At 52.5% G+C, this 26,034-nt stretch overlaps 1 protein-coding gene across 1 annotated transcript in view; it reads left to right on the top strand.

The window, feature by feature from the left end:
* The window catches only part of GALNTL6 (polypeptide N-acetylgalactosaminyltransferase like 6), a 234,861-nt gene that overhangs the window by 182,960 nt on the left and 25,867 nt on the right, over positions 1-26,034 (top strand). The window contains exons 5-6 of the mRNA XM_032956615.2: positions 18,422-18,607; positions 24,913-25,096. Of these exons, the coding sequence (XP_032812506.1) occupies positions 18,422-18,607; positions 24,913-25,096 (370 nt within the window). The remainder of the gene's footprint in view (positions 1-18,421; positions 18,608-24,912; positions 25,097-26,034) is intronic.

Here is a 26,034-nt window from a genome sequence, read left to right as displayed (position 1 = left end):
CTGTCATTGTACGACATCCCCTGTCGTGCGCCCGCTGTGTGATGTGAAATCGCCGTGATTAATTTCTGGCTTCTGCCACACGGTGTCCTCTACAAAGCCACTGCAGACGGGTGACGTGACGGGTGTGGCGAAAGTCAAAAGGAATGGCTTCAAAGCGTCTTTGGATCTCACGTCTCCTGATGTTAATCACATTCGGGAGACAGGTGTGTGCGATTTAACAAAAAAAAAAAACCTTAGCTCTCCAAAATCACTCTCCAACATCGCTATTCCGGCATCGCTCTCTCCGCTGCGGTGTTTTCGCTTCATCCCCGCTCGTTGCCCACCTCCGCTCCTCCCTCGTCCCGCTGCCACCCCGGTTTAGATGGCAATTTGTCGCGACGAAACGTTCGCACGCACGCAGGCGCGGGGCGAAATCACCTCCTTGCTCTTGGCATGTTTGAAGAATTGTCTTGGTTTCGGGCTCACGGTTTGATTCGACGATAAATCATTTTTTCGTCGTCTGGTTCACGCAGTCTGCTTTCTCTGTTGCTCGTCGTCGCGTTTGTATTGTCTGCGGTGTCTTTCAACTCCGTCCTGTCTGTTTATTTCTCATGTTCCCTCTCGCCTGAATGGTATCATCGGCTCCGCCGGTCACCTTCGTGCCATTGGTCAGCTCTGTGCTGTCCATCTTGCTTCAAGTTGCAAAGAAATTACTTTTCAATCGTGATTTGAAAGTGCATAGCCTTGGTAGCTTCCGAATTTTGGAAGGAAGAACGGCCGCAGAAGCGCGTCTGAAAGCGCGCGTTCGGGTAACAACTCCGCCTTTGTTCCACGGCCAGCCAAAAAGCGGCCGCTGCGAGGACGAGCGGAGTCCACGTGACGGTTTATCCTCCTTGACGAGCTCAGCAGCGAGGTATTGTGGCTCACTTGTGGCAAGCACTTTCTGCGTGCAATGATTGCGACCTACGTGATAATGTATCCGTTCAGCAACCGGGACCCAAGTCAATTTGGCCTCTTGAACCATTAGCCGAGTGGAACAAAAAAACTGGTTGTCAACTTTGCCATAAATCGACAATATGCTAATGACGCGCGTTACTCAGCGCTCGTCGTCGTGCTCGTCAAAACCCGACGAAGCCTTCCGTGTTTACCGAAGGGGGCCGTCTGTCGGCGCAGCAGCTTTTGCTGGACCGTAGTTCGCCGGCATAGGCTAAGGCTGCCGCTCGATTACGGCGCGGACATCGACAGGCCGATTGCGTGGGACCCATCGGTAAGATCCTGAAGGTGGCGGCGGTGATGGCGGTGATGACGGTGATGGCGGTGACGGTTAGGCGTGTCACCATGCTTCGCGGGCAATGCGTGTTTTTATTTTTTTATAGTAAAACGAACTGGAGCTGCTTTATCCTGCTGGGAATGTCACCGTGACGGGTGATTATATATATTAGTTTTAACCAGGAAAGGCCCACTGAGCTACGTAGCTCTTTTTAGGAAGCGACCTGGTCACAAATGATAGCTCAACAAAGTGGCTTATCACGTGGAAATTAATGGCAGCCGAATGCTCTAAAACGCGCGTTGATTCTAAACGTGGAGGGAAAAACCGGAAGACCTGGAGTCAAATCCACACGACCACGGGAAGCACATGCCAACTCTAAATATACAGAGATCAGGGTCGGGATCTAACTCACGAACCGCCTGCATACCAGGCGAGGGAGTTAACATCTTGCCACCGCAGCGTGATGCAATCACACCGAGAGAAACCAGGGTGCTGTTAATTGAACAGCGCGAGAGAATGAGAAATTTAATTCCTCAGTTCCCAATATTCGATTTACCTTTTGTCCTCGGAATTGTGTCTGATCTTAATTGCGTCGTTTTCCCGATTTGAAAAAAAACAAAACGTATATAGCGGTAAATGGAACGCCGTGTAAAGCTTTTTTAAAAATGGGCACTAACAGTGAAATATACTCGGAATAAAAAAAATAAAAACGGATGAGAAATGTTTTAAAGTAATTATTTTTAAAGGTTAGCGACTTCTAAATCGTGGGCTTTATGAGTAAATATTTAAATTGTCTCCCCGTTCGCACCTATTTGCAATTAAACGAACGTGTCAAATCGCCTAATTATAGAACGCATTTTTAAGTTTTAGTGCCCTTAATGTAAACCACCGGCTTACTCCGAGCTTAAGCAAAGACATCCTCCTCTCTTCACATAAAAATGCAAATTACTTTCTCTTATTTCTGCGATCGAGTCAATCTTGCTTACGGTACATTTCCTCAGGATTGCTTTCGCCCTGAGCTTGGGGCTTTTTTTTCTTCTTTTCTTTGCTTTGCGGGAGACTTCCACTGCATGCCCAGGTACGAGGAGCATTGATCCTTGCAGTCGCAGCCACCTTGGGTTCGACTCCTGTTTGAGCCCCTGCAAATTGGGGGAATTGAGTGGGAAACGATCCCGTGGAGCGAGGACAGGAGGCGATGCGATGGGAGCTTCTCGTTGGCAAATTTGCTTCGTAAGAGAACGGGAAGAAAAAAAAATGTTGAATTTGTGCCTCGGCAACGACCTCCACGATCCCTCTTACCTGGCAAGAGAGTTCCGTGTTGAGAGTCTGGCCCGGAGCGTTCAGCTCGAGCGCCAAGGAACAGGGAGTTCTCGCCAAGGTACCTGGGATGGAGGGTTCAGACCGGAGAGTCTTGGCTGGAGAGTTTAGGTTGGGCAGCCCCCCGGGAAGGTGTAGCACTCAGGCACGAGGGAGCTCGGCTCCAGGGACCCCCTCGGCCCCATCACCGGGGGGCGTTCTGCGCGACCGCGCGCGCCAGCTCGGCAAACGAGTGGCGGCGCTCGTTAAGCCGGTGCCCGCCCGAGCGGCGAATTGCCCGGGAGGGAAAAAAAGGAAAAACTCTAGACTCTCACCGCATGAACGAAGGCTGCATTACGGTGGCTAACGCGCTCCATTCCTCACGCGCTTAAGCCAAGATCGTAACCATTTTACGAAAACGCACTTTGAGCACTACATTACGTTTCACGAGGTGGATCAGCAGTTCTAAAAGTAGCAACAACAACAACAGCGGCGGCGGCGACAAAAACAACTTAATCCTTTTTTTTCTTCGCCACCCCCCCCTCCCCCCGCTTGTTGCGGAAAATAAATGTTTTACGGCACACTAATTTGCACGCGTGGGCGCGTTGCGTGCATCGCGGCTCGGAACAGAAGCGCGGCTAATGCTGCCGGCGGCCGCGGTTGGCGGCGCAAATACGGACAGGTCTTTTTTTTTCTTTTCCCGCCACGCGTGTGTGGATTTCTCGCTAAATGTGGCCTCATTGTGCTCCAATTACACCCTGTCACTTGGCATAATCACATCCTGGCCACTGGAGACGAAACAGATTTCCCCCCCCCACCACCACCACCCCTCTCTCCCGTTGCATGCGATATGAGGATGTCGATTGAATTCACATTAATTTACCATCCCGTGAAAACATAATCTAATTGCCAAGTGGCGGTTGGGGAAGCGCCATGCGTCGGGGTTGTGAGCGAGCACGTGTGTGTGTGTGTGAGCTGCTCTTGTGGGGAGAGTGCTCGTGTAGCGGTTAGCGCACTGCGCTGCAATCCCGGCGACCCAAGGTCTATTCCCGCTAACGGCCAACACCAGTGACGATTATCCAAATCGGTCCTGGGACCTCCCCTATGTCGACTCGGCCTCTAATGCGTACCCGGTGCGATGTGTATACATCGCCACTGGGGGAGACAAAGGTGGCCGGGCGTGGTGCTGGCCACCCACCCCCCCCCCCTCGTGTGCCGTTCCGGCCTTAATAGGTGCTACTCGCTGAACAGAACAGCACTTGCCCCAACAATCTGTTAAGGCTACACGGGGGATCTTTGTCTTTGCTGCTCCTGCCAAGCCCTGGGAACTCTGGATCAGCCCAATCCCGAACAGAATGCACTCAACCCCAACCTCTGCCATCGCGGTCCAAATGCTCGCTTTCGTCAACGTGAAGTGCAACCCAGTCCTCTCGACCGTGCTCTCGATTCCAACCCTCTCAACTCTTAACATCCTTCAATCGTCTCAACTCCTACCCCACTCAACCTTAACCCTGCCTTTAAACACTAGCCCCGACCCAATATTTTTTTTAACTGCCAAGACAGCTGACCTTGACCCTCTCCTCCAGACCCAGACACTCTGATGATGCTAACCCTGCTCTTTCAACCATAACCGTACTCTCTTAACCATAAGCCCGACAGCGCTATCCTACTGGACACCTGTGAACCTACTGGACGTGTGAAAGAGAGCCTCATAGCTCGTCGGATTCCTCCGGTCTAAATAAAGATCCCGATTCTCATTCTATCCATTTAACTCTAATCCTCCCCTCACAAACGTAACCTCTGATCTCCTGCTGACCCCCACTCAAACCCTAACCCCGAACCCTATCACCGCCTAGGTTTGCTCACAATCTTCACCTTGCTCCAGAAGTGGATCTAGGAACTTCCCAAGGACCGGGGGCGTGGCGATGGGTGGCAGTCCTGAATCTTTTGAAATAGGGTCACCCTACATTAATAATTGTTATTCAAACATTCCGTGTATTTTTTTCTGGTAAATATCAATAAAATGCAATGTTTCTGGACCTCGGAGTGGGGTGGGGTGGGTGGAGGGGGGATGGGGGGGGGATTGCCCTTGTCATTGCCCCCCACTTGGATCCACCACTGCCTTGCCCCCCCCTCCCCTCGCTCCCCCACGCCTGTTGCGGCGTCACGGCGAGGTCTCGCACCCCGCCAGGCTGCCACGTTCGCGGCAGCCAGGACAACGGGCCAACGATGCCGCCCCATCGCTGCTGCTTCCTTGACTGGCAAACGTGCCCCGAGGATCGTCGGGGGGAGGGGGGGGGGTGGGGGGGCGGCGGCGTTGGGAGTAGGACGAGGGAACGGCACAGGGAATGGAGAAGGGAGGGCTCGGAGAGTCCCGGGGGGAGAGGCTGGCGTGGATCTGTTGGACCTGCGGGAGCGGAGGGAGGGGAGTTTGGATCGTTCCGTTGTTTCCGCAGCCCCTTGACGCCTGTCGCCCGCGCGGCGCTTGTTTGATGTCCGAGAGTCGCTCTCGTCTCCAGCCGCTCGCTATTGATCATGGCCGAGAGCGCTTGGAGAATTAATGGCCGTCGTCCCTGTCACCGGGAAAAAACAAAAGGACACAGGGGAGCGGGGAGCAGGGGGGGGGCGGTAAGAGACACAGAGTGAACAATATGAGGACATGGCAGAGCGATGTACAGAGAGACACGAGGAACGAGTAGGGAAGTACCTGAAGTAGCAGACGGGACAAGCAGAGAGAACGAGAGATTGAAATTGGGAGATAAGCGGTTAAAGAAGAGAGCGGTTCTCCGATGCATTTTCAGGTTGTGCCACGCGTTACATCTGGCACTCGGCTCCAGGTGCCGAGAAGCTTCGTTGGGGGAACGCAATTCGGTGGGTGAAGTACGCCGAAGAGCACGAGGCGCAAACCAGGACAACACATCGGAGGACGAACGCGGCACGAACGCGGCATGAACGCGAACGCCTGCTGCGCAAGTGCTAAGAGAGAGACGTCGTCAGTGGAGGGAAATGCCGGGCGACGGGGAATGGAGAGGGCGAGAACGTCGACACGAATCGGAGAGCAAAGTGTCCGGTGAAGCGGAAACGGTGCAGAAGATAAGGGATTGATGGAGCCGGGGAGATTGAGCCATGCCATTGATCGCGAGAGGCTTTGTTTCAGGCCCTGTTGTGCCCTTTGAATAGGTCACCTCACCTTTAATGATCCTTTCAGCCGCACCGAGCGTGAATATGGTCCTGCAAAGAGGAATTAATCATTCACCGATGGAGTATCGCCAACTTTCAAGCGCTACCCCATTTCATGTTGTCACGTACATTGATTTAAAAAAAAAGAGTCTGGAAAAAAGCCCACTTTCTCTTTTCACGTTCTTTTCTGAAGTTTAAACTCGCTGCGCCTAAGTGTCAACACGCGAGATAGAGGATGCATCAAAAATGCATCCCAACTATTATAATAGCCCAAGCCTACCAGAACTTTACAAGAGCCTTCCCAGCGCTGTTATACGTGAGCCTTTCGAATACATTACGGCCTCTATCTGTAATTAGATTTTTTTTGCTTGAATCCGTGCACTTTTGAGGGCGTCAAAGCCACTTGGGAGTTTTTTCGGTTTTTTGTTTTGTTTCCTCTTCAAGGCTTTAAGGATATTGGAAAACTGTTTGCTCTTGTCGAAACGGTCTGGCTATGAGCCTGAAATGCGTCCTCACGGGGTGTCTGAGGAGAGGCCGCCGAGGGGCTGGGTCGGAGATTGGGGGACGTGAAGCACAAAGTCCTCCAGGCTCCGTTAAAGTTTGACTGTCCCCCCACCAGCCCCCCCCCCCAGCCACCAGCCCCCTCCCAGCCACCAGCCCCCCCCCCCAGCCACCAGCCCCCTCCCAGCCACTAGCCCCCCCCCAGCCACCAGCCACCAGCCCCCTCCCAGCCACCAGCCACCAGCTCCCTCCCAGCCACCAGCCCCCCCCTAGCCCCCCCCCAGCCACCAGCCCCCTCCCAGCCACCAGCCACCAGCTCCCTCCCAGCCACCAGCCCCCCCCAGCCACCAGCCCCCTCCCAGCCACCAGCCCCCCCTCCAGCCACTAGCCCCCCCAGCCACCAGCCCCCCCTAGCCACTAGCCCCCCCCCAGCCACCAGCCCCCCCTAGCCACCAGCCCCCTCCCAGCCACCAGCCCCCCCCCAGCCACTAGCCCCCCCAGCCACCAGCCCCCCCTAGCCCCCCCCAGCCACCAGCCCCCTCCCAGCCACCAGCCCCCCCCCAGCCACCAGCCCCCTCCCAGCCACTAGCCCCCCCCCCAGCCACCAGCCACCAGCCACCAGCCCCCTCCCAGCCACCAGCCCCCCCCAGCCACCAGCCCATCCCCAGCCACCAGGCCCCCCCAGACACAAGCCCCCCCAGCCCCCCCCAGCCACCAGCCCCCCCCCAGCCACCAGCCCCCCCCCCAGCCACCAGCCCCCCCCCCCAGCCACCAGCCCCCCCCTCCCCAGCCACCAACCCCTCCCCAGCCCCCCCCCCGAGCTACCAGCCCCCCCCCACCCAGCCACCAGCTCCCCCCGCAACCACCAGCCCCACACCCCAGCCACCAGCCCCACCCACCCAGGGTCGGATGAAGGTTCTTGTAGGGCCTAGAGGCACTTCTGTTTCGTAGGCCTCTGGCGATATCTTGCCGCAGTTGGTGCTGCTGTTGCTGCCCCACGTTACGACTGCTCCGCTTGTTCCACGCGCCACTTGGTCCAGCCGCGTGACACACGTTGTGAGTGCCGAGAGCGCTCATCGCGTAGTCCGTGCCCTCACTCGATGGGCAGCGCGCTGTGTGCCGCAGACAAGCAGATTTAATTTGGAATTGTTGAAACAAAAAGGTACGCCTAAGAAAAATATTTTAAGCGAGAAAATAATGGTTTTTTTTAAGTCAAATTATATATCATATTGGATGACGCAGCTTCAAGAGGATGACGTTAATTTTCATCGATAACAATTTCAGTGTTCTGAGAGGACGACCGCATGCCGAGCGCCACTTTAATTTCAGCTTGAAGATGTTTGAATCGTATTCTAGGTGTTGTATTCCTCATTCACAACGAGTCATCGACTTGTTACCACTGCAAAGAAATTGCATGGAGCAGCCATTTAAATGTATTCAAGAAGATATCTTGGTTACATTTTGTGTCGTACAGAAAAAAACACATGGTCAGAATTTGTCTGCGTAGGCACTAGGCACAGTGCCCGCTGTGCCTATTGGATAATACTGCCCTGCACCCACCCACCCTCTACCCCCCCACCAACCCTAGCACCCACCCACCCTCTGCCCCCCCACCAACCCTAGCCCCCACCCACCCTCTACCCCCCCACCAACCCGAGCCCCCACCCTCTACCCCCCCACCCTCTACCCCCCCCCAACCTTCTACCCCCCCACCAACCCTAGCCCCCACCCACCCTCTACCCCCCCCACCCTCTACCCCCCCCCCATCAACCCTAGCCCCCACCCACCCTCTACCCCCACCCACCAACCCTAGCCTCCACCCACCCTCTACCCCCCACCCTCTACCCCCCCCCCCCCCCCGTCTCCAGCCGTTTGACATCCAGGGTGGCTTGAAAGGAGACTGCAGGAAAGCCTCATCCTCGACTGTACAAATGTCAAAAAAACTCGACAATAGCCCATTGTTTTGGCTGTTGCTTGCCCGAACGATTACCTGAAAAGTAATTCCATATATATCTTAGTTGTAAACAAAAAAAAAACAACACCAGCGATTGAATATTTGTCAATTCCGAATCCAAATTCTGATGCTGAATTACGAGGGTCAATCGACTCGCATTGGGAAATGAATCATTGCGCGCGCCATTCTTAGATGCCTCTTATCCCAGCGGCTCGGGGAAAAAATGTTTTACGCGCGCGTGCGCGTGCGGACCACGTGCATGCTGTCCGGCACGCGTTTGCCACTGGCAGGGTTTGATGCACAGCGCAGGAAGTAAACCCGGTAGGTGTCAAGGCAAATCAGGGTTTGCAATTTGCAAAACGCCTCTCTTTGCTCTCATTTGTGCCTCAAAGTTTTTGAACAACCCTTTGATCAGTTTGCCTGAATCTTCAATCGGGTAAGCTTGGTCTCTCGACGCTCGCCGAACGGAGAGACGGCGATCCGACCGCCGAGGGGCCCCTTCTGGCTGGCAAAGGCGGCGGCTATTTGCGCCGGGCCCCCCGTGAATCGAGTCTCGGGACGAAAAGTTCTGCGCCGAAAGCCGAAAAGGCAATACCAACGCACGGGACAGGGTGAATTAAATAAAGAGCAAACACAAAGGCGGACGCACGCAGGGGGCACTTGTTTTCTACGGCTCAGCTTATCTCGGCAGATGCCATCTCGCAGTGTCGAAGGCGGTGGAGCGATGGTGCAAGCGGCGCGAGCGGCAACGTCACTCCGCGATCGCCCGATAAGTTACCCTCGCTCGGTGATCGGCGGCAGCGTCATGTTGAGCAGAAGTAATGTTTTTATTATTATTGCTATTAATCATTCATTTTGTTTTTATCATCATTATTATTTTATACGTATAAATTTGATATTTTTTTCCTCTCCCCCCCCCTTTCCCCTCTCTGGCATTGCACTCAATTTTAAAGATTGCTTCCTTCTTCGGCCATAAATCACCATAATTACGTGCGGGAGCAGTAATGGGATTTGGCAAAACCCGCATGGATGCAGCAATAAATTTTCATTATTTGTTGGGGAGACTTTGCCACATTTGTTTCCTGTCTAATTGTGTTTCGGGCCGGACCCACGGCCCGGCACATTTGTCAAACCCTTCTGGATCCTTTGCCTTCACGGCACGCGGTGTCGGTGCCTATGGGATGGCTGATTGCTAAACGGAACCTTAAGAGTCACCGATTCCTCCCGGCTCGCCTAATTCGCCACGGTGATTTTCTTGCCCGTGAGAAAATATTTGACTCCGCTGCTGGGAATTCTCTCTGGACACCCCCCCCCCTCCCCGATTGTCCGTAACGCGAGTTCCCTCCCCCAGTTTAAATGCAATTTCAAAGCCAGGTTCTTCAATTTTTGACCACGGGTAATCGCTCACCCACCTTACCTGCTGCCTTCTCATTTCTTCTCCCTGTGCCAGTCCGACCTCAACCGAATCACTGCTTTTTAGCTTTTGTTCTACACGGAGTTCGATAAGTGCACAGCCCTGCGATTGCTTACTCATGCCACTGCTGGCAGAAGACGCCTCCATGATAGACAGTCGCAGAGAGAAGACCTGCGGAGGATATTTGGCCGACTGTTTCATGCTGGTAGATATCTTGGACGGAGGTGGGAGTACTCACCATCTACCCTACCATACGTGACCTGCTGAACCAATTTAATAACATTGCTTATTGTCAATCTACTTTGTATATGTAAATGCAGCGTGTTGAGACGTGTATTTAAGGTTCGACTTGAGAGGGCTGGTGTGTCTTGTGGGGTCACTGCTCTCACTGCTCAAGTTTTTGTTGTTTGATTTTGATGTTTAATATGCTTGCCCCGCACAGCGTCTTGAGCTGCTCGCTGTAATTACGTGTTAAATACTTTAGCATTATTACTACTGCCACAATCGTGGAGAGTGGTGCGGGATTGGTTCATGCGCTACATGACCACTGATGCCAGAACCGGCCCTGGGCTGCTTCCTTCACCAATGTGAACTTGACCAGCAACGTTCAAGTATGGTCCAAACTATCCCGTTCACCAGCCGGGCATGGGAAGGCCTTCATCCTAGAGTGGATTCACAAAGGCTTGCAAATAAGCCAATAATAAATTAAATGTGCAGCATTGAAGTTTTAAATTAATTTTATGATTATTATTATAAAATGTGCCGAAAGCTCACTGGTTAAAAGAAGTTGGGCATTTATTGAGGAGTGAGATGGCTGGAGAAGTGTTTCGCTCGAAACAAGATGTACCATCTCGCTTGAACTCATTTGGCGTTGACTAATTGCCCTCCGAGTAATAGGATCACCGCAGAGACGGAGCGATGAGATCGGTTCCTGTGGCGGTAGCCTCACTGCAGCGGACGGCGAGAGTGTGGGGGAGACCTTCATCCAGCAGTGGATAGACAACGGCCGTTGCCGTCGAAGATCACGATTGTGATCGTGATTGAGAGGTCCAATTGTGCTGCGGACTTATTTTTTTTTTGCAGCAAAGTTAATTGCGGCAATAGCTTTAAATGGGTCCGTATGGGTAGCCCCGGGTAATTATTGTCGTCAACTTGCTCCATTTTTCTTCACGCAGTTGACCACGCCACGCTGGATTACTCGCCAGCCCCGCCTCTCCCTGGAACGTTCGCACCGACGACACGATTAGTTCTGCACGCGACGCCCTTCTCCGGCTGTGCCACCGCGGAATGCGCCGTGCATCTTTGCACGTTTTAACAAATGTATTTACTTTTGGAAATAACAACAACAACAAAGGCGAGCGTCCGATCGGCAACCCGTGGTGGTTGGGGGCTTGGGTGAGGGGGGGGGGGGTCAAGACTTGTCGTCAAACAAAATAAATAAATAAATGCCCAAAGCTCACAAACAGCGGGGGATTCTCGCTTGAGATATTCGGAGCCGAGCGGGCAGAGGGCAACATCGTCGCTCGATCCATCACAGCGACGACGCCTCTCGGTGGCAGCCCTTGGGGGGGGGGGGCCGCCCCCGCGTCACAAAGCGCCCCCCGGTTATCGGGGCGATTCTGAGCGCTAACGAGATTGCTCCCGGGGTTAATGAGGCCGCGGTAACCCTTACTCAACAGTTTCCACGCTGCGCACGCCCCTCGTTTGTTTCCGCTCGTTTTGTTTTTCACGTTTAGTCCTTTTCACGCGCCGCGCACGTTTTGCTTTTCCGCAATTAGGGTGACCGTCCCAGCAGTGAGCCGCTTCTTGTTTTCGCAGATATTTTGTGGGAGATTAGTTTGCCAGTGTCCACTTAAATAGGACCGACGTTTGCAGGGCTGGGAGGCGGGGGGGAGGGGGGGCAGGAGGGGGGCGGTTCGTTTTCTTTCCCCACCGTACGGTGCCCATTCAACGGCCTCAATTCGATCTCGAAACCCCCGGCCTATCTGTGGGTAATTTAAATAGCGCTTCTGTTTCACGCCGTTAGTACGCCCTGCAATGCTAACACTGCGGTAATTACATTGGCGTTTTGCGCAAAGGGAGACGACTAAGGCTGCTCCGGTCTGAAATCAAGTCGGAGAGGAGCAATGGGTTTAACCTCTCCACGCGCGCCCGTGGTGGTGGTGGTGGTGGGCTTTCTGCCGGCTTCCCCGCTTTTTTCCCACGCGCAGCAAAACCCCTCGTGAACGACAATGGACAAAGAGCTCCATGTGGCAGGACCCTGCTGCAAAAGAGTTCGGAGACTCGGCGAGGTTTTGGGTAAATCACTGGCATTGATATATTGTATTATAATAATTAACTTTCTTTTTGTATAAAACTGGGTGGCGCTATTGTGGTGTGTGTGTGTGGCTCGGAAGGTTGCAAGTTCAAATCCCACTTGAGAGTTGACTCATTATTTTATAACTCATCATTTTAAAGCCCATTATCCCTCCGAGGTCTAGAAGGTGAGTTCCACTTAATGAGTAGGTCAACAGCGGTTGCGCTGCGGAAAATGTAACCCCCGATAGAGAAACGTAGGAGGGCGCACTGGGTAGGAGAGTGAGGCTGTTGATGTGAGGTTGAGACGAAATGGCATTCGTAAGCAAAAAGGTAGGAAATGAATCTGGGCACTCCGATGTGCCCGTCGGGCTGTACCGCTCCTTCATTCGGCGCGATTTCCGACGTTTCACTCCGCGCGCTGGGAGCTTCTTCAGGGGCAAAGTGAGCTATCTAGCTGCTTTCCCAGCCACGCGAACTGAATTCACTCCGCGAGGAGCGAACTGTCGAACGTTGTGCTCTCCGGCGGCGGCGGCGACGACTTGGCGCGGTGCGGCCCGCGCGGCTCATCCGCGCGACAAAACCCACGCAGGCGGGGTAATGAAGTAGGGCCGCCTTTTGTTGCCCTCAGAGGGAGGCCGCCTGCCTGCCTCTCGGGCGATCGATGGCACGCGCGACGATGGCCCCGCGCATTGAGCGCGCCGTGCGGCGGTGACATCGTTTGCATCGCGTGATTTTACTTTTTTTCCCCGCGAAAAGTTTCCGAAGGCACGGAGGCAACAAAAGGCGAAGTTTGAAAAGCAATTTCCGCGAGCAAACCAAACCAAACCAAACCCCCCACCCCCCAAAAAAAAAAAACCGCGACGTGTGAGGAAAATACAAAATGTTCGCGAATAAATTTTTTGCTCTTGTTACAATCTCGCCTTAAAGAGTTGTGGGGGTGCGAGCTTGGGGGGAGGGGGCGGCGACTAGGGGGACGGAAAGCCTTTACACGTGGAAAATGGAAATGGATTGGAAGCGAGTTCAGTTTGTTTAAGAATCCGTCGGTATGCACTTAATTTCTCGGTGGAGATATTAATCGTGCAGAGTTAATGCGCGCGCGGGTAATCGTTACGGGCGCGACGAAGCGTGTGCGCTGGCGCCGAAGTGGAGGATCTCACTTAATTATATATTTATTCATCCATTTCTGCCCTGTGGCTCCGGTCGCACTCGCCCGAGTCGGCCCGTCGCGGGGCAACACCGGAGCAGCACTGCACGGTGGCGTAGTAGCAGCGGGCAACGCAGCACACTGTCGCGCTCCACTTCTGCGCTGCCACGCATTTGCTGCCCACGCCTTCACCGGCCCCCGTGCGACAGGTTGGCCAAGGCCTCCCCCGCGCCGCGCGGGTCCTGGGGTCGAACATCCCCGACGACCCGCACGGCACGTGGAGGCGAGGGACTGCGCGCCCGCTCGCACGGACAGGGAACGCCGTCGTGTTCGACGAGGGCTCATTGCGGTGTGGGGCAGTCGCGCACGGTGGGGGCGAGCAAGTGCCGCAATGAACTTGGATCGCTCCAGTTCAATTCCCGGTCACGGCCGAACCGTCTGCGGCGAGCGGCACGCGAGCCGGACGTGGGATACCCCCCCTTCACCCGAGCGACGCTTGACCGGTGCGGTGAAGTATGGTCGAATGTATCACCACGTTTGACACGGCGCGGTCGAAAGATCTTCATTCAGCAGTGGCTTGACGAAGGGCCGTATAAGTTATTATTTTTAGGAGCTGATTGAGGTCATGTTTATTAATTTTTCTAATAGGAGCCGAGGTAAACGTATGCAAAGCACGAGCAATCATTTGCAATGAATCGTGTTGGGAAGGGAAGCAATTTGCAACAACAATAAACAATAAAAAGCTTTAGACTTGTGCCCAACATCAATTTGCCATTGACGAAAGCTTAAATTTAAAATTAATTGCAATTCTTGAGAACAAACACGCGTTAATGTTCCTGTACATTCTACGCTGGGTTTTTTTTTCCTTCACTGACAAATCATTCCACGAGTGTTTACGTTTTAAAAAAATCTCAACATAAACGAACGAGGCAATTTGTACTCGATGACACGAAAAATACCATTAGTAATTATTATTATGATTATTAATCAATAATAATGGCACCCGGCCTCACACGAGGCATCCTTTATGACTGACGGGGAACAAATTGACGCCTCTCGCTGCTCGTAGCGAAATCTCAGCCACTACGCACGCAACGATCACAACAACGGTCACAACAACGATCACAACAACGATCACAACAACGATCACAACAACGATCACAACAACGATCACAACAGCGATCACAACAACGATCACAACAGCGATCACAACAACGATCACTGCGCTCCCAACGATCGGCGTTCACCGTTCAAATCCAGCGGTCACCTTCGATGAGCACGGCTGGCTACGTATGGCGCGAAAGAAGTTCAGCATGCGTGCATACGCACCTTATTTCGGCGCGCGTGTTGATGACCACGGTAAAACCGCGCTCCGTCTGCTTCGCTCACAAGTTTGCCATTTTCCAAATCACTTATTTGGGACCCTACACAAACCATCCTGATGATGAAAATGTTGCAAATCACTCTATTGGGATTACACATAACGCAACATCGCCCCCACCCCCCCCCCCCCCCCCAACAGCAAAAGCTTGGCAAGACCCGCCTGAAATTAATTTGAGACTCGGTGAGGCTTTCCTGGGTAAACAAGCATACTAATGATCGCACCCCGATTTCCGTAGGCCACTCCCGCAAATGAGATCAAAATAAACTCAACGACACCTGCAATTTGATTCCGATGTGTTTTCGGGTTGCATCGCGTGTTGTTCGCCGTGATGTCCGACGTTTCGGTGCACGTTCTGGGAGCTTCTTCAGGAACTTAGTTGAAGCTTCTTCAGGAACCTCTTCAGAAGGCACGCAGCACGCGTGCGGAACAAAACGTCGGACAGCGCGCGGAAAACGACACACGGCGCAGCCCGAACACGCTTCGGAGAGCTGTGCGGCTCGATGCTCTTCTGTCACCAGTTGTACCGTCGATGACGCTCGATGCTATTCTGTCACCAGGGCTGTAAGTAAGTAAATAAATAAATAAAGCTCCCACTCACAGGGGCGCTCGCCGGTTGAAGGTTGCCAGTGAGCCCGGAATCTCAGTCGTCATAATATTGAAATCAATGGATGAATACATTAGATTCTGTTGTTGATTTTTTGTGTTTCCTCCCCCCCCCCCCCACCAAATTATACGGGATTTCGATTGTGCTGTCGGTACAATTTCACGAGACGAAGGGAAGGCGTTTGTGCTCGTAAGATCTGCAGCGAGCGATGCAAAACGCCATGTCAGGCGAGGTCAGCTCCGAACTACTTCTGAAATCCCTTCCACGAAGTCCCCTTCATCAGCCAAGTCACGGGTTAGAATTGAACTTGAGAAACGGTCCTCTGAGACAAGCCCCCTTCAGTCAAAGGGGTGTCTCTGACAAGTTGAATGGACGCGTGGCAGCAGAGTTTGTAATTGTTGCTCTGGCTACTTACCGTAACTAAATTAATGCGAGTCTTGCGGAGCACCCGGCATATGGTTACCAATCTCATATAAATGGGAGTCCGTGAACGTCCGCAAAAGAAAGTATCAAACAAAATTACCTAATCTGGCAGCATCTCCCCACGTGTTATTCGATGAGTTTAGCAGGCGTATAATGATTCGCTGTCCATCGGGGTTCGCAATTTGGACTTTGTGAATTCGTTTGAGAATCGATTTCTTTTTTTGTTTTGTTTTTGTATGGAATCTCGTCTGCTCTGTTTCATTCGTTCCCAGAGCCTAAATGTACTGCCAGCGTATGCCGCACGTGCAGTTTGCGTTAATTGAAAGCAATCATTCCCTGCGTGCCAGATTTAATTCACGCAAGTATCGAAATCATGAGATTAAACTTTAATTATTTCAAGTTATATGTCTAGTAGGGGTGTAACGATGCGCATGAACGATAATAATAAAAATAATTTGTAACGTGCGCATATTTCAATAGTCAGACCATTTCTTTGATCGAGAATTTAGCGGGGCAGAGCCAGAGCTCAAAGTCTCGCATGCCATCCCGAACAGGTGAGAGCCCGAATGGGTGAGGGCCTCAACAGGTGAGAGCCCGAATGGGTGAGACCCTCGACGGGTGAGTAACTTGAGCTGCTGCTTGAAGGTGGATGGTGTCTGGATGCTTACTGCTGCTGTTGCTGCACGTGTGCCGGTGCAGCCATGGATGATCCACCGGCTCATCCGGGAGGGTCCTGGTTCTGTCGTTGCAACGAGCAGATTTGTCTCGGACATCCTCCGTTAGAATGTGGCGATTTCATGGATTGTTGCGATTCATGGCCGCGATTAGAATCGAGAGTCGATTATTTTCCCCGACTCGTTTTGGCACGCGACGGACGCCCATTCTGCTGGGCCGTATAAGGAGCGCCCCTCATCTGGGTAAAGGAGGCCTTCCGTTCTGCTGCACAATCGCGGCATTCCAACGCCACCTACTTTTAGGAGGCACTCTAAGGCCCCGACACTGAGCTTGGCTCCTCGCCTCAGGGTTGCGGTCCCGTTATCACGGGTGGCTACGTACGTTGCGAAAGAAGTTCAACACACATACAAACGTACATTATCAATTGCTTTATTATTATTATATTCTTGGTTCTTTCGGTAAAGTCACGTAGAAGGGAAACAATAAAATAATAAAAATATAAAACAATACAATTCTCACGACGTTTCGACTGCAACACAAGCAATCATCATCAGGTGTGAAAACCATTATTATTGTCGTTATTGAAGTGTCTTCAGAATTGGTTGTGTGACAACTGCATAGGATTCCGCGGCCACATGCTCTCATCGGCTCTCCGATGCGCTTGCGGGTTGTGCCACCGTGTTGTTCGGCACGATGTCTGACGTTTCGCTCCACGTGCTGGCAGCTCCTTCGGAATTCTGTCGCTAACAATGCCCAGGGCAGCGTGCGAACGCTTCGGAGAGCCCGAGAGGATGATGGAGCGGAACGCTCCATCATCCTCTCGGGCCATTTGTTCGTGCGTTTTCAGGCCGTACGTTTTCACTCCACGTGCCCGGGAGCTTCTTCAGGATTCGAGTTCCCGAAAGAAGCGCTCCCAGCGCGTGGGGTGAAACACCGTCGGCCGTCGTGGGGAACGAACGCGCGGTGCGATCCAAAGAGACGTCGGAGAGCTGTGGCGTGGAGGAGGATGGAGGGAGGAGGAGGAGGGAGGGGAGGAGGTTTCAATACCCGGGGTTGGATGGGGGAGGAGAAGATGGTGGCAGGGTGTCAGGGTTACCCGACTCTTAATTTGTTTATTCAATTCACACATTGACAAGAAGAGGGATTATTTTTAATGACAGCCCACATTTCATCGATGTTATTTTTTTTTTAATGTCACGATGATGTCCCGCACATGCATCACGATAATTCGGTCAACATGGCCAACTAAAACGATTGCCCCCCATACAGTGCGGTCAGCAGCTGAATCGGAGAGATAAAGGCGGCCGAGATGGTGCTTGACCGCCCCTTACATCTAACGACGCATCGATGCATCAATTGAAATCGGCTCAGATGTTTTTCTTTGCTCGCGTCCACCAAGGAGATGGAGCGATGCGATGAGCTGGTGGATCAGAGAGAACAAACTTCTGTTGCAAACAGTAAAGTGGGCTTGCGCAGGACAGGTTCGCTAGAAGGGACGGTGGCTCATGGGCTCAACTTAGAACGGTAGGGTCATCTCGGGAGGCAACGTGCGCGCTCGAGAGAAGGTTTCCTGTGGAGTTGGAGTGATGAACGCTTGAGCACAGGAACTCGACGGATTATTACGTCGCAGCATTGCAAGTTATGGTGATGTCATTGGATAGATCATTGCTGCTGCCGATGATAATGATGACGATGACCTGGGTATGTGTTTCTCCGACAGATATCTCCAAACGTTTAGCAAGCTTTGTTGTGTATCTGCTTGTTATCTCGAGCCCAACTCAGCCCAGAGGCGCTTGGCTCACGACGACGATTTTCGCCGTGGCCTCGACGCTCATCGCAAGACGCTAATCGGGAGATGCGTGTTCCTGTGTGCCCACGTTGTTGTTGTATGTATGTTGAACTTCTTTCACACTGTACACAGCGAACCGCGCTAATCGGAGGTGCGGGGGAAGGACAACAAACTAAACCCAAAAATAAGTTCTCAAGAAATTAGTTTTCATTCCAGATTTAAAAGTGCATTGCTCCAGTGGCTTCCTAATATTGGAAGGAAGAGCGTTCCAGACGGCCGCAGAAGCAGCGCATCTGAAAGCGAGCGATGCGGCGACCGTCTTTTTTCGACGGTTCGCCGCCGCCGCCGCCGCCGCCGCCGCGAGGACGACCGGGAGTTGGCGTGCCGGTTAATGCCCCTTTGACGAGGTCAGAAAGGTACCGCGGTTCACTTGTGGCAAGCACCATGTGTGCAATGAGTGACGTATTCGTTTGTTGTCGTTGCTGCTGCTGCTGCTGCGCGTGCGTACAGAACACCTGAAGGGGCAGCTGGAGCAGTACATGTCGCGCTTCCCCGTGGTGCGCATCGTGCGCACGTCGCGCCGCGAGGGCCTCATCCGCACGCGCCTCCTGGGGGCGGCCGCGGCGCACGGAGACGTCCTCACGTTCCTCGACTCGCACTGCGAGGCCAACGTCAACTGGCTCCCGCCGCTGCTCGGTAAGATCGGGCAGAGGTGGGGGGCGGAGGTGGGCTGGGGGGTTAGCCGGGGGGGAGGAGGGGGTCTGGGGGGGGGAGAGAGAGGGAGAAGCGACGTCCCGCCGATGCTGGGTGCGGCGCAGCTCTCGGTGATCTCTTTCCCACTGTGCGCCCGAGCCGAATATCCCTGGGGTTTGATGTTCCACGAGGCTCACGGTCCACCCTAAATCGCATCCAAACAGCCCATGGCGGATGCGGATACCTGATGCGCCATTGTGCGGCTGTGGTCGTTGGTCATACGCCGACGATAAAAGGAAGTGCTGTTAAGCCTGGATTTCAACCGTGGCAGGGGAGTGAGTAGACAGCCTTGACCAGCGAGTGAAGCTTGACTGCCGGCTTGGACCTGATGCCTCGATTGCTCTAGCGCAAGCGTGTGCGGAGGGGTTAGGGTAGGCAAGCGAAGGCAGTGCTTGAAAGTCTGAAAGATGGTGTTCGCTTGAAACGCCGTAATTATTTCTCCCACTCCCTTAAACTTGTGCCACTTTAAATAAAATGAACAAAAACTGAGCCAAGCTTTAACTTTTGAGCTGTTTTATGCATCCGACCATGGAAACACAGCTGGGCTGGGCTCGGGGAAATCGGAGGGCCGTGCGCTGAGCTGACGCCCCCCAATAGACCTCGCACGTAAATGCGTGCACCACGAGGCAACGATTGCGCAAGACACTAATTATTACGCAATAAACCTCTCCGGAGGTGCCCGAGTTGCTATAAATGGTCTTTTTTTTTAATTTAAAAATGCAATTGTGAAAAAAAACCCTTAAAAAAAAACGGACGAGGAACAAAACCCATATTTCTGTCAGCAGCGTCAGCAGCTGCTCCGCTTTGTTGTTGCTGGCCAGCTCGCATTCTCGCTCTTCCCAAGGCAGTCACGTCTTCATGGCCGCCGCGTCCCCGTTCGGCATAAACCACGCGTCGACAAGCAGCGCCTTCGTATCTATCGCACACGAGCGGCGCGTTCACCCCCGGCGTCAAGTTTTTGTTCTACCCACGATCTGAAACGATCGATGGCTGTCAAAAAATATCATAATAATAATAGTAATAAGAATAATTACAGATTGTTGTCACGTAAAGGCATTTTGAAAGCTTTAACCGGCGGAATTAGCAAAAAGGGAGTTGAGATCAAATTTGTACGTTCACTTGAGCTTATTTATATATTTACCTGCTGGTCGCGCTCCACTTGGAGGCGTGACGCTGAGCGATACGGCTCGGCCAATGGGACAGGTCTCGCTTTGTCGTTTTTTTTGTTTTTTTCTTTCGAACTGCGGTAGTGACACAAATGCCTGCTGGTGGGGCCCTGTTGACCACTGCCGCTGGCTGATTTGTGATGTCACGAGCCTTCCCTTTGCAACGCTCGTGTGTGTGTGTGCGTGCGCGTGAGAGTCCGCATGGAAATGGTAATGCACGCTGCGCTACGATCCCGGCGAACCCGAGTTCGATTCCCGCTCACGGCCAAGCGTCAGTGATGATTAACTGAACCACTAGTGGACTTCCCCTAGGTCGACTCAGCCTCAAATGAGTACCTGGTGCAATGTGTACACACCGCCACTTGGGAGACAACGGTAGCCGAGCGTGGTGCTGCCCACCCACCCCCTCGTGTGGTGTGCCGTGCCGGCCTTCATTGGTGCTCGTGAACAGCACTTTCCCCAACAGTCCGTTGAGGCTATATGGGGTATCTGTTTGTCTTTGTCCACAGGGAGCTTTGCGCTGTTGCTTGGTAAGCCCATCCAGCATATATTTCTGGCCATTATGCCAGTGGCAATTAGCACCTGAACTTCACCTGGGCCCCAGCTGGAATTAGACTCCAATTCAACGTGGTCCAAGAAAACTACGGGGGGGGGAGATGAACATAAGGCTGTGATGCCAGCCTCAGTCGGTGCTCGCTGAGAGCGCTTCCTCCATCGCGCTAGCCACGGCTGATGTCCGAAACGAGCGATATCTGAACCATTCCTGGCTCCCCCTTCGCTTAGCGCACGCTGGCGGGTCCGGGGAAGTATGGTCGAACAACTTCCAGGCTCAGAGTGGCGTGGGGAGGCCTTCATCGTCCATCAGTGAATGCGTGTACGTTGAACATCTTTCACACCGTACGTAGCCAACCGTGCTCATCAGAGGTGGCGGGGGGGGGGGAACAACAAACTAAACTCAAAAAGCAGTTCTAAAGAAATGAGTTTTCATTCTCGATGATGATTTTAAAGTGCATAGCTCCCAGTGGCTTCCTAATATCGGAGAGGAAGAGAGCGTTCCAGACGGCCGCAGAAGCGCATCTGAAAGCGCCGCCCGATGCGGTGACCGTCTTTGTTCGATGGCCGAGCCAAAAGTAGCTGCAAGGATGACCGGATAAATGTTTACAACTTACTTATTATAGAATACTGGCGTCTTTGCCCGTCCTAGGACGGAAGCTGTAATATTTCCGAAAAAAATTGAGCGGAGTTATAATTGTATCTTGTGGAAATTTAATGGCAGTGAATCTTGCACTAAAGTATGTCATCAAACACTTCACTGCATTTCACTGTAGCACTGTATATAACTGACCTTTAATTTGTTCAAATTCACTGCTCTGATACTTTATTCTCTTCTGCTTTCGGTCGCTGGGGTTTAAATAAATTGGAAATCGATCAAATATCTGGAAAATCACCGAGAAATGTATTTTTTTACCATAATGTAGAAGCATGAATTAGACTTACCTTTTGTCTCAAGCGCTGAAGAAATAAATAAAGACACCAAATCCACTTTGTTGCTGGGTAGAATTATTTATTAGATTCACTTTCAATAAAGAAACGTCAAACTTAAAGCGAATTTGCGAAAAAATATTTCCGCTCGACCTTCCTCTGCGTGAGTGTAAAAATCTACCCGCTCATGAATATTCATGACGGGGGGTGTGGCATGTGGAGTGACGTCACGCACTTTACACACAAACAGACATTCTTGGCTCATTAGAGTAGTAATACTCGGGTTTTAAAAACTCACCGCTTTCCCCCGGTGATTACATTGGCACAATTTGGGATCGTGAATACATTCAGGAATTGTTTCTAATGTTATTCTCAGTTTTACTCTCCAATTTATATCATTTATTGTAGTTTTTTTCTCTCTCTCTCTCTCATTAGTGCAGTTGTGTTTACCGCATTAGGCTAAATGTACCATGAGCATTATCATTTGCATTTAATTTGCATGAATCGTAAAACAATCAATCCTCACACGCATGACACGATGCACGTCTCGTACGGCGTAGGAATCGACTTTTAATTGACAAATCGATCGTTGCAGGCCCGCATTACACAAAACACACACACATACAACAACAACAACAGTAATCATCATTCGCAACAAACGTTCTTAGTGATAGGTCCTCAAATACGGAAAATAAATGAAAGCGATTCAAACGTGCGTCTGAAAAAAAAACAAACGCACACTGCAGAGGGTGAGAGCGCTGACCAGAAATGACAGATCGCCCGCCGCCGTTCGTTCCGCCCGAAGGGAGGTGTTCCTCCGGCTGGGGAGATGCATTTCGGAACAGCTGCTGTTGGATGGAACACCCCGTCCAGGGCCGCCCGGGGCCCCGCTGAGGCCACCAGACAGAAGCGACGGGCACGCGACGGGGGCCCACGTCCCCGTCTCTCCACCGTGTCCCCACCGTGTCTCTCGTCATCCTTGCTGTGTGTCCCCCCCCACCACTCCCCCCCCCCCCCGGCTGTGTCTCACTGTGTCTCACTGTGTCCCCACTATGTCTAACTGTGTCCCCACCGTGTCTCACCGTGTCTCACCGTGTCTCACTGTGTCTCACTGTGTCTATGTGTCTCACTGTGTCCCCACTGTCTCATTGTGTCTCCACCGTGTCTCTCTGTGTCCCCAGTGTGTCTCTCTATGTCTAACTGTGTCCCCACCATGTCTCACTGTGCCTCACCGTGTCTCACCGTGTCTCACTGTGTCTCACTGTGTTTCTCTCTGTCTCACTGTGTCTGTGTGTCTCACTGTATCCCGACTATGTCTCACTGTGTCTCCACCGTGTCTCTCTGTGTCCCCAGTGTGTCTATGTCTAACTGTGTCCCCACCGTGTCTCACCGTGTCTCACCGTGTCTCACTGTATCCCCACTATGTCTCACTGCGTCTCACCGCATCCCCAAGCCCCACTGCCGGGCACCAGCGAGTTAGCGCTCGATAAAAGCCGCTTGCCAAGGCACAGTCCAATTAATGAAACGGACTAATCGCTTTTCACTCTTTTTTTATTCAACTTAACAATTACTTAAAAATCGACCGGAGCTTTATTTCACCCGGCGGTGTCCACTGATGTAGACATTCTCTGTTAAAAGATGATCGTTTACGCTTATATATATATTTTTAGAGGTATAAAAATGCCTTCCAGCGACGCGTGGCTCCTTTCTGCATATATTCTGGTTTCCCCCCGCGTCCCGACAAAGCTGTTAAAACAATTTGCGTTCCCCTCCCTCGTTGTTAAATGAGACACCATAATGCATTGCATGAAAAATAAAAATTTCTCCAGCGCGTGGATCGTGCATGGGTGCCGCCGTGCGGATGCAGCATTGGCACAGCCATGAATACGCCACGGTGGTGAGATGTTAATTACCTCGCCTGGTACGCAGGAGGTCGTGGGTTCGAACCCTACCCTGACGCCTGTATATTTGGAGTTTGCGTGTCTCTCTCTCTCCCCTTGGTTGCGTGGATCTTTCTCCGGGTCCTCCGGTTTGTCCGTCCACATTTAGAAACACGCGCTCAGAGTATTTGGCTGCTATAAATTTCCACATGACGAGCCACTTCGTTAACCCATCATTTGTGGCCAGGTCGCTATATAGCTCATTGGGCCTTACCTGGGGGAAATTTTTTTTTTTTAAATAAATGTCGTTTCAATAGAATGCGTTTGATCAAACAAGCGGTGTAAATCGGGACACGCGAGCGCTGTCTGTGAGTGGCATGACACCGCGCGTCTCCGCCCGTGCCTCGCCGCTGAGCGGCACGCTCGTGGGCAGAAGCCGTCGCACGTTTCTGGCATGGTTAGGGAAATCGATGGGCACGAGCGAATGCATAAAAATTGTAAATAACCACGTCCAATTAATCATTTGCACTGTCTCCGGCGCGCGATGGGTCTTTCAATGAGTAAACGACGCTGCTGCCGGCGGCGGCGTCGGTAAGATTGCGCGTTCGCGAGGGCCTCCGTCGCGAAGCGGTGCGGGGTGGGGGGGGGGGGGGTTGGCGGATCGCGCAGGGTTGGAGTTGCCGAGCGTGCGGGTCGCCCACCTTGCCGGGCAATGCGGTCGTCGGGCCATTTCCGAAAGCGGCACAGCGAGTGGGTTCCGTGCGCCCATTTCGTGCGTGCTGGTTTTGTGACGGTGACGCTTGAGCGTTATCTCTGGCAGATTTTTTTGCCGTAAGTCTTTGTGTTTTCCCCCTACGCTTAACAAATATCTCCAAAATAGAGTTAGGATAAACAACCCAACGAAGGAGGGGACCCTTCTGAAAAAAATCAAGCCATGAGACTCCTGGATAAATATTTAAAATTGCTAATACTGGCGGCGGGAAGGATGGGGACGGCAGAATGTGTGCTCACAGGCGTGTAATCGTTTGCCCCTCTCTCGTGATCCAATGAATTTGATGATCCGGGTTTGTGGATCGATCAAGGAATCGATTCCATCGCTGCTAACCCTTACCGCAGTTTGTGGGATCTCCAGTGGCTTCCGGGGGTCACGTGAATTGCATGCGACATGTTAAAATAAAAATATCACCAACGTTGACGAAAAATAATTTCCACGCGCAAATCGACGCGTGCATTTTGAGCATTAGAATAAATTGGCTGTATTGATTTTGTAGAGCGGAGCAGCAGTCGGTCGTGAACCTGCACTTGAACAGAGGCGAGGAATCCACAGCACGGATGGCTGAGGGAAGCGAGTTCCAGACTATGGGGGGTAGCGGAGGAGAGTGAGCGACCTCACACTGATCAACCGTTGCCTGGAAGCATAGAGAGAAAAGCTTCGTTGCTTTAACGGAGAGTGGAGAAGAGAATAGTGAGATGAGAGGTAGGAGAGTGCGTAGAAGGGAGTAGAGTGAAATGAGATGGGACAGGCAGGCAGTCAGGGGTGGGCCCACGGAGAATCTTGAAATTGATCTGGGTTTGTATCGGGAGCCATTGCAGCGCTCGGAATATCGGTGCGATGTGCAAAGTCTAGCAGTGGAATTTTGGACCATCCTGGGTCAGGAGCTTTCTTCATTCAACCATTTGTCTACCTGTGTGGGTATTTGTGTGTTTTTTTACCCTGCAGACCGCATTGCCAAGGACCGGCGCACGGTCGTGTGCCCCATGATCGACGTCATCAACCACGATCACTTTGGCTACGAGACGCAGGCGGGGGACGCCATGCGCGGCGCCTTCGACTGGGAGATGTACTACAAGCGCATCCCCATCCCCACGGAGCTGCAGCGGCCAGACCCCAGCGATCCCTTCGAGTGAGTCTCGGCCGGCGGTGGCACCTGTCCTGGTTTTCCCAGGTTTGTTGTCTTTCTGAGGTAGCCATCCAGGGACATCCGCACGTCATAACGACAATAGCACGCGCCGCTCGGCACGACGCGTTTAAAGGTCGCTCTCCCCACCAATCGGTGATGCAAGATGTGCCCCTCCTCTCGATGTGTCCTGGGTTTTATCGCGCATCGAAGGTGGACAATCCAAATCCCTAGTCTCAATCCGAACACCGGACCGGAACTCTGACGCGAGCAGCCTCGGCCGCCTTCGACTTGAATTCGCGCAGCGTGGACGCCCCACCGGGCTCCCTGGGTCCTGGAAGGCGAGCGGGGGTTGCGCACGCCCCTCCGAGGCGGTGACGCGGTTTCTTTCCGCAACGAGCCCAACAGCGCGTCGAGTGAAGCGTCGAACTTTGCGCGACCTCCGATGAGCGCGGTTGGCTACGTGCGGTGCGACAGAAGTTCAACGTACATACGCGTACGTACAACACACAGGGCTACACAGCACAACTGTTAGTACTCACGTCTTGGAATATGGGGCAACGATGATGGTAATTCCAACACTCCTACAAATCCTGCGAATATCTCTACCCGAGGCTCTAACCGTGCCAGTAATAGAAACGATGCCTCTATTCCCAACACTAATACTAATCCTAGAAATAACCGTGCCCGAGTGTCTACCCATGGCACTAATGCTGTGGTGCTAATCCCAACACTCAAACTAATCCTGGCAATAACTCTAACCCTGCTGTCTTAGCTTGACACTAATGCTAACTATGACTCTCACGCTAATAATCCTGGCAATAACTGTGCACCAGTATCTACCCACAACACCCATACTAATCCCAATCCTTATTATCCTGGCAATAACTGTACCCCCAGTGTCTGCCCACAACATAATGCTCACTTTATAATGCTAATCCCAA

Source organism: Petromyzon marinus, chromosome 18, assembly GCF_048934315.1.
Source record: "Petromyzon marinus isolate PM22_M1 ecotype Great Lakes invasive population chromosome 18, UKy_Petmar_22M1.pri1.0, whole genome shotgun sequence".
Taxonomy (NCBI): domain Eukaryota; kingdom Metazoa; phylum Chordata; class Hyperoartia; order Petromyzontiformes; family Petromyzontidae; genus Petromyzon; species Petromyzon marinus.
Note: the sequence above shows the minus strand (reverse complement) of the source record. Positions and strands in the feature narration are given on the sequence as shown.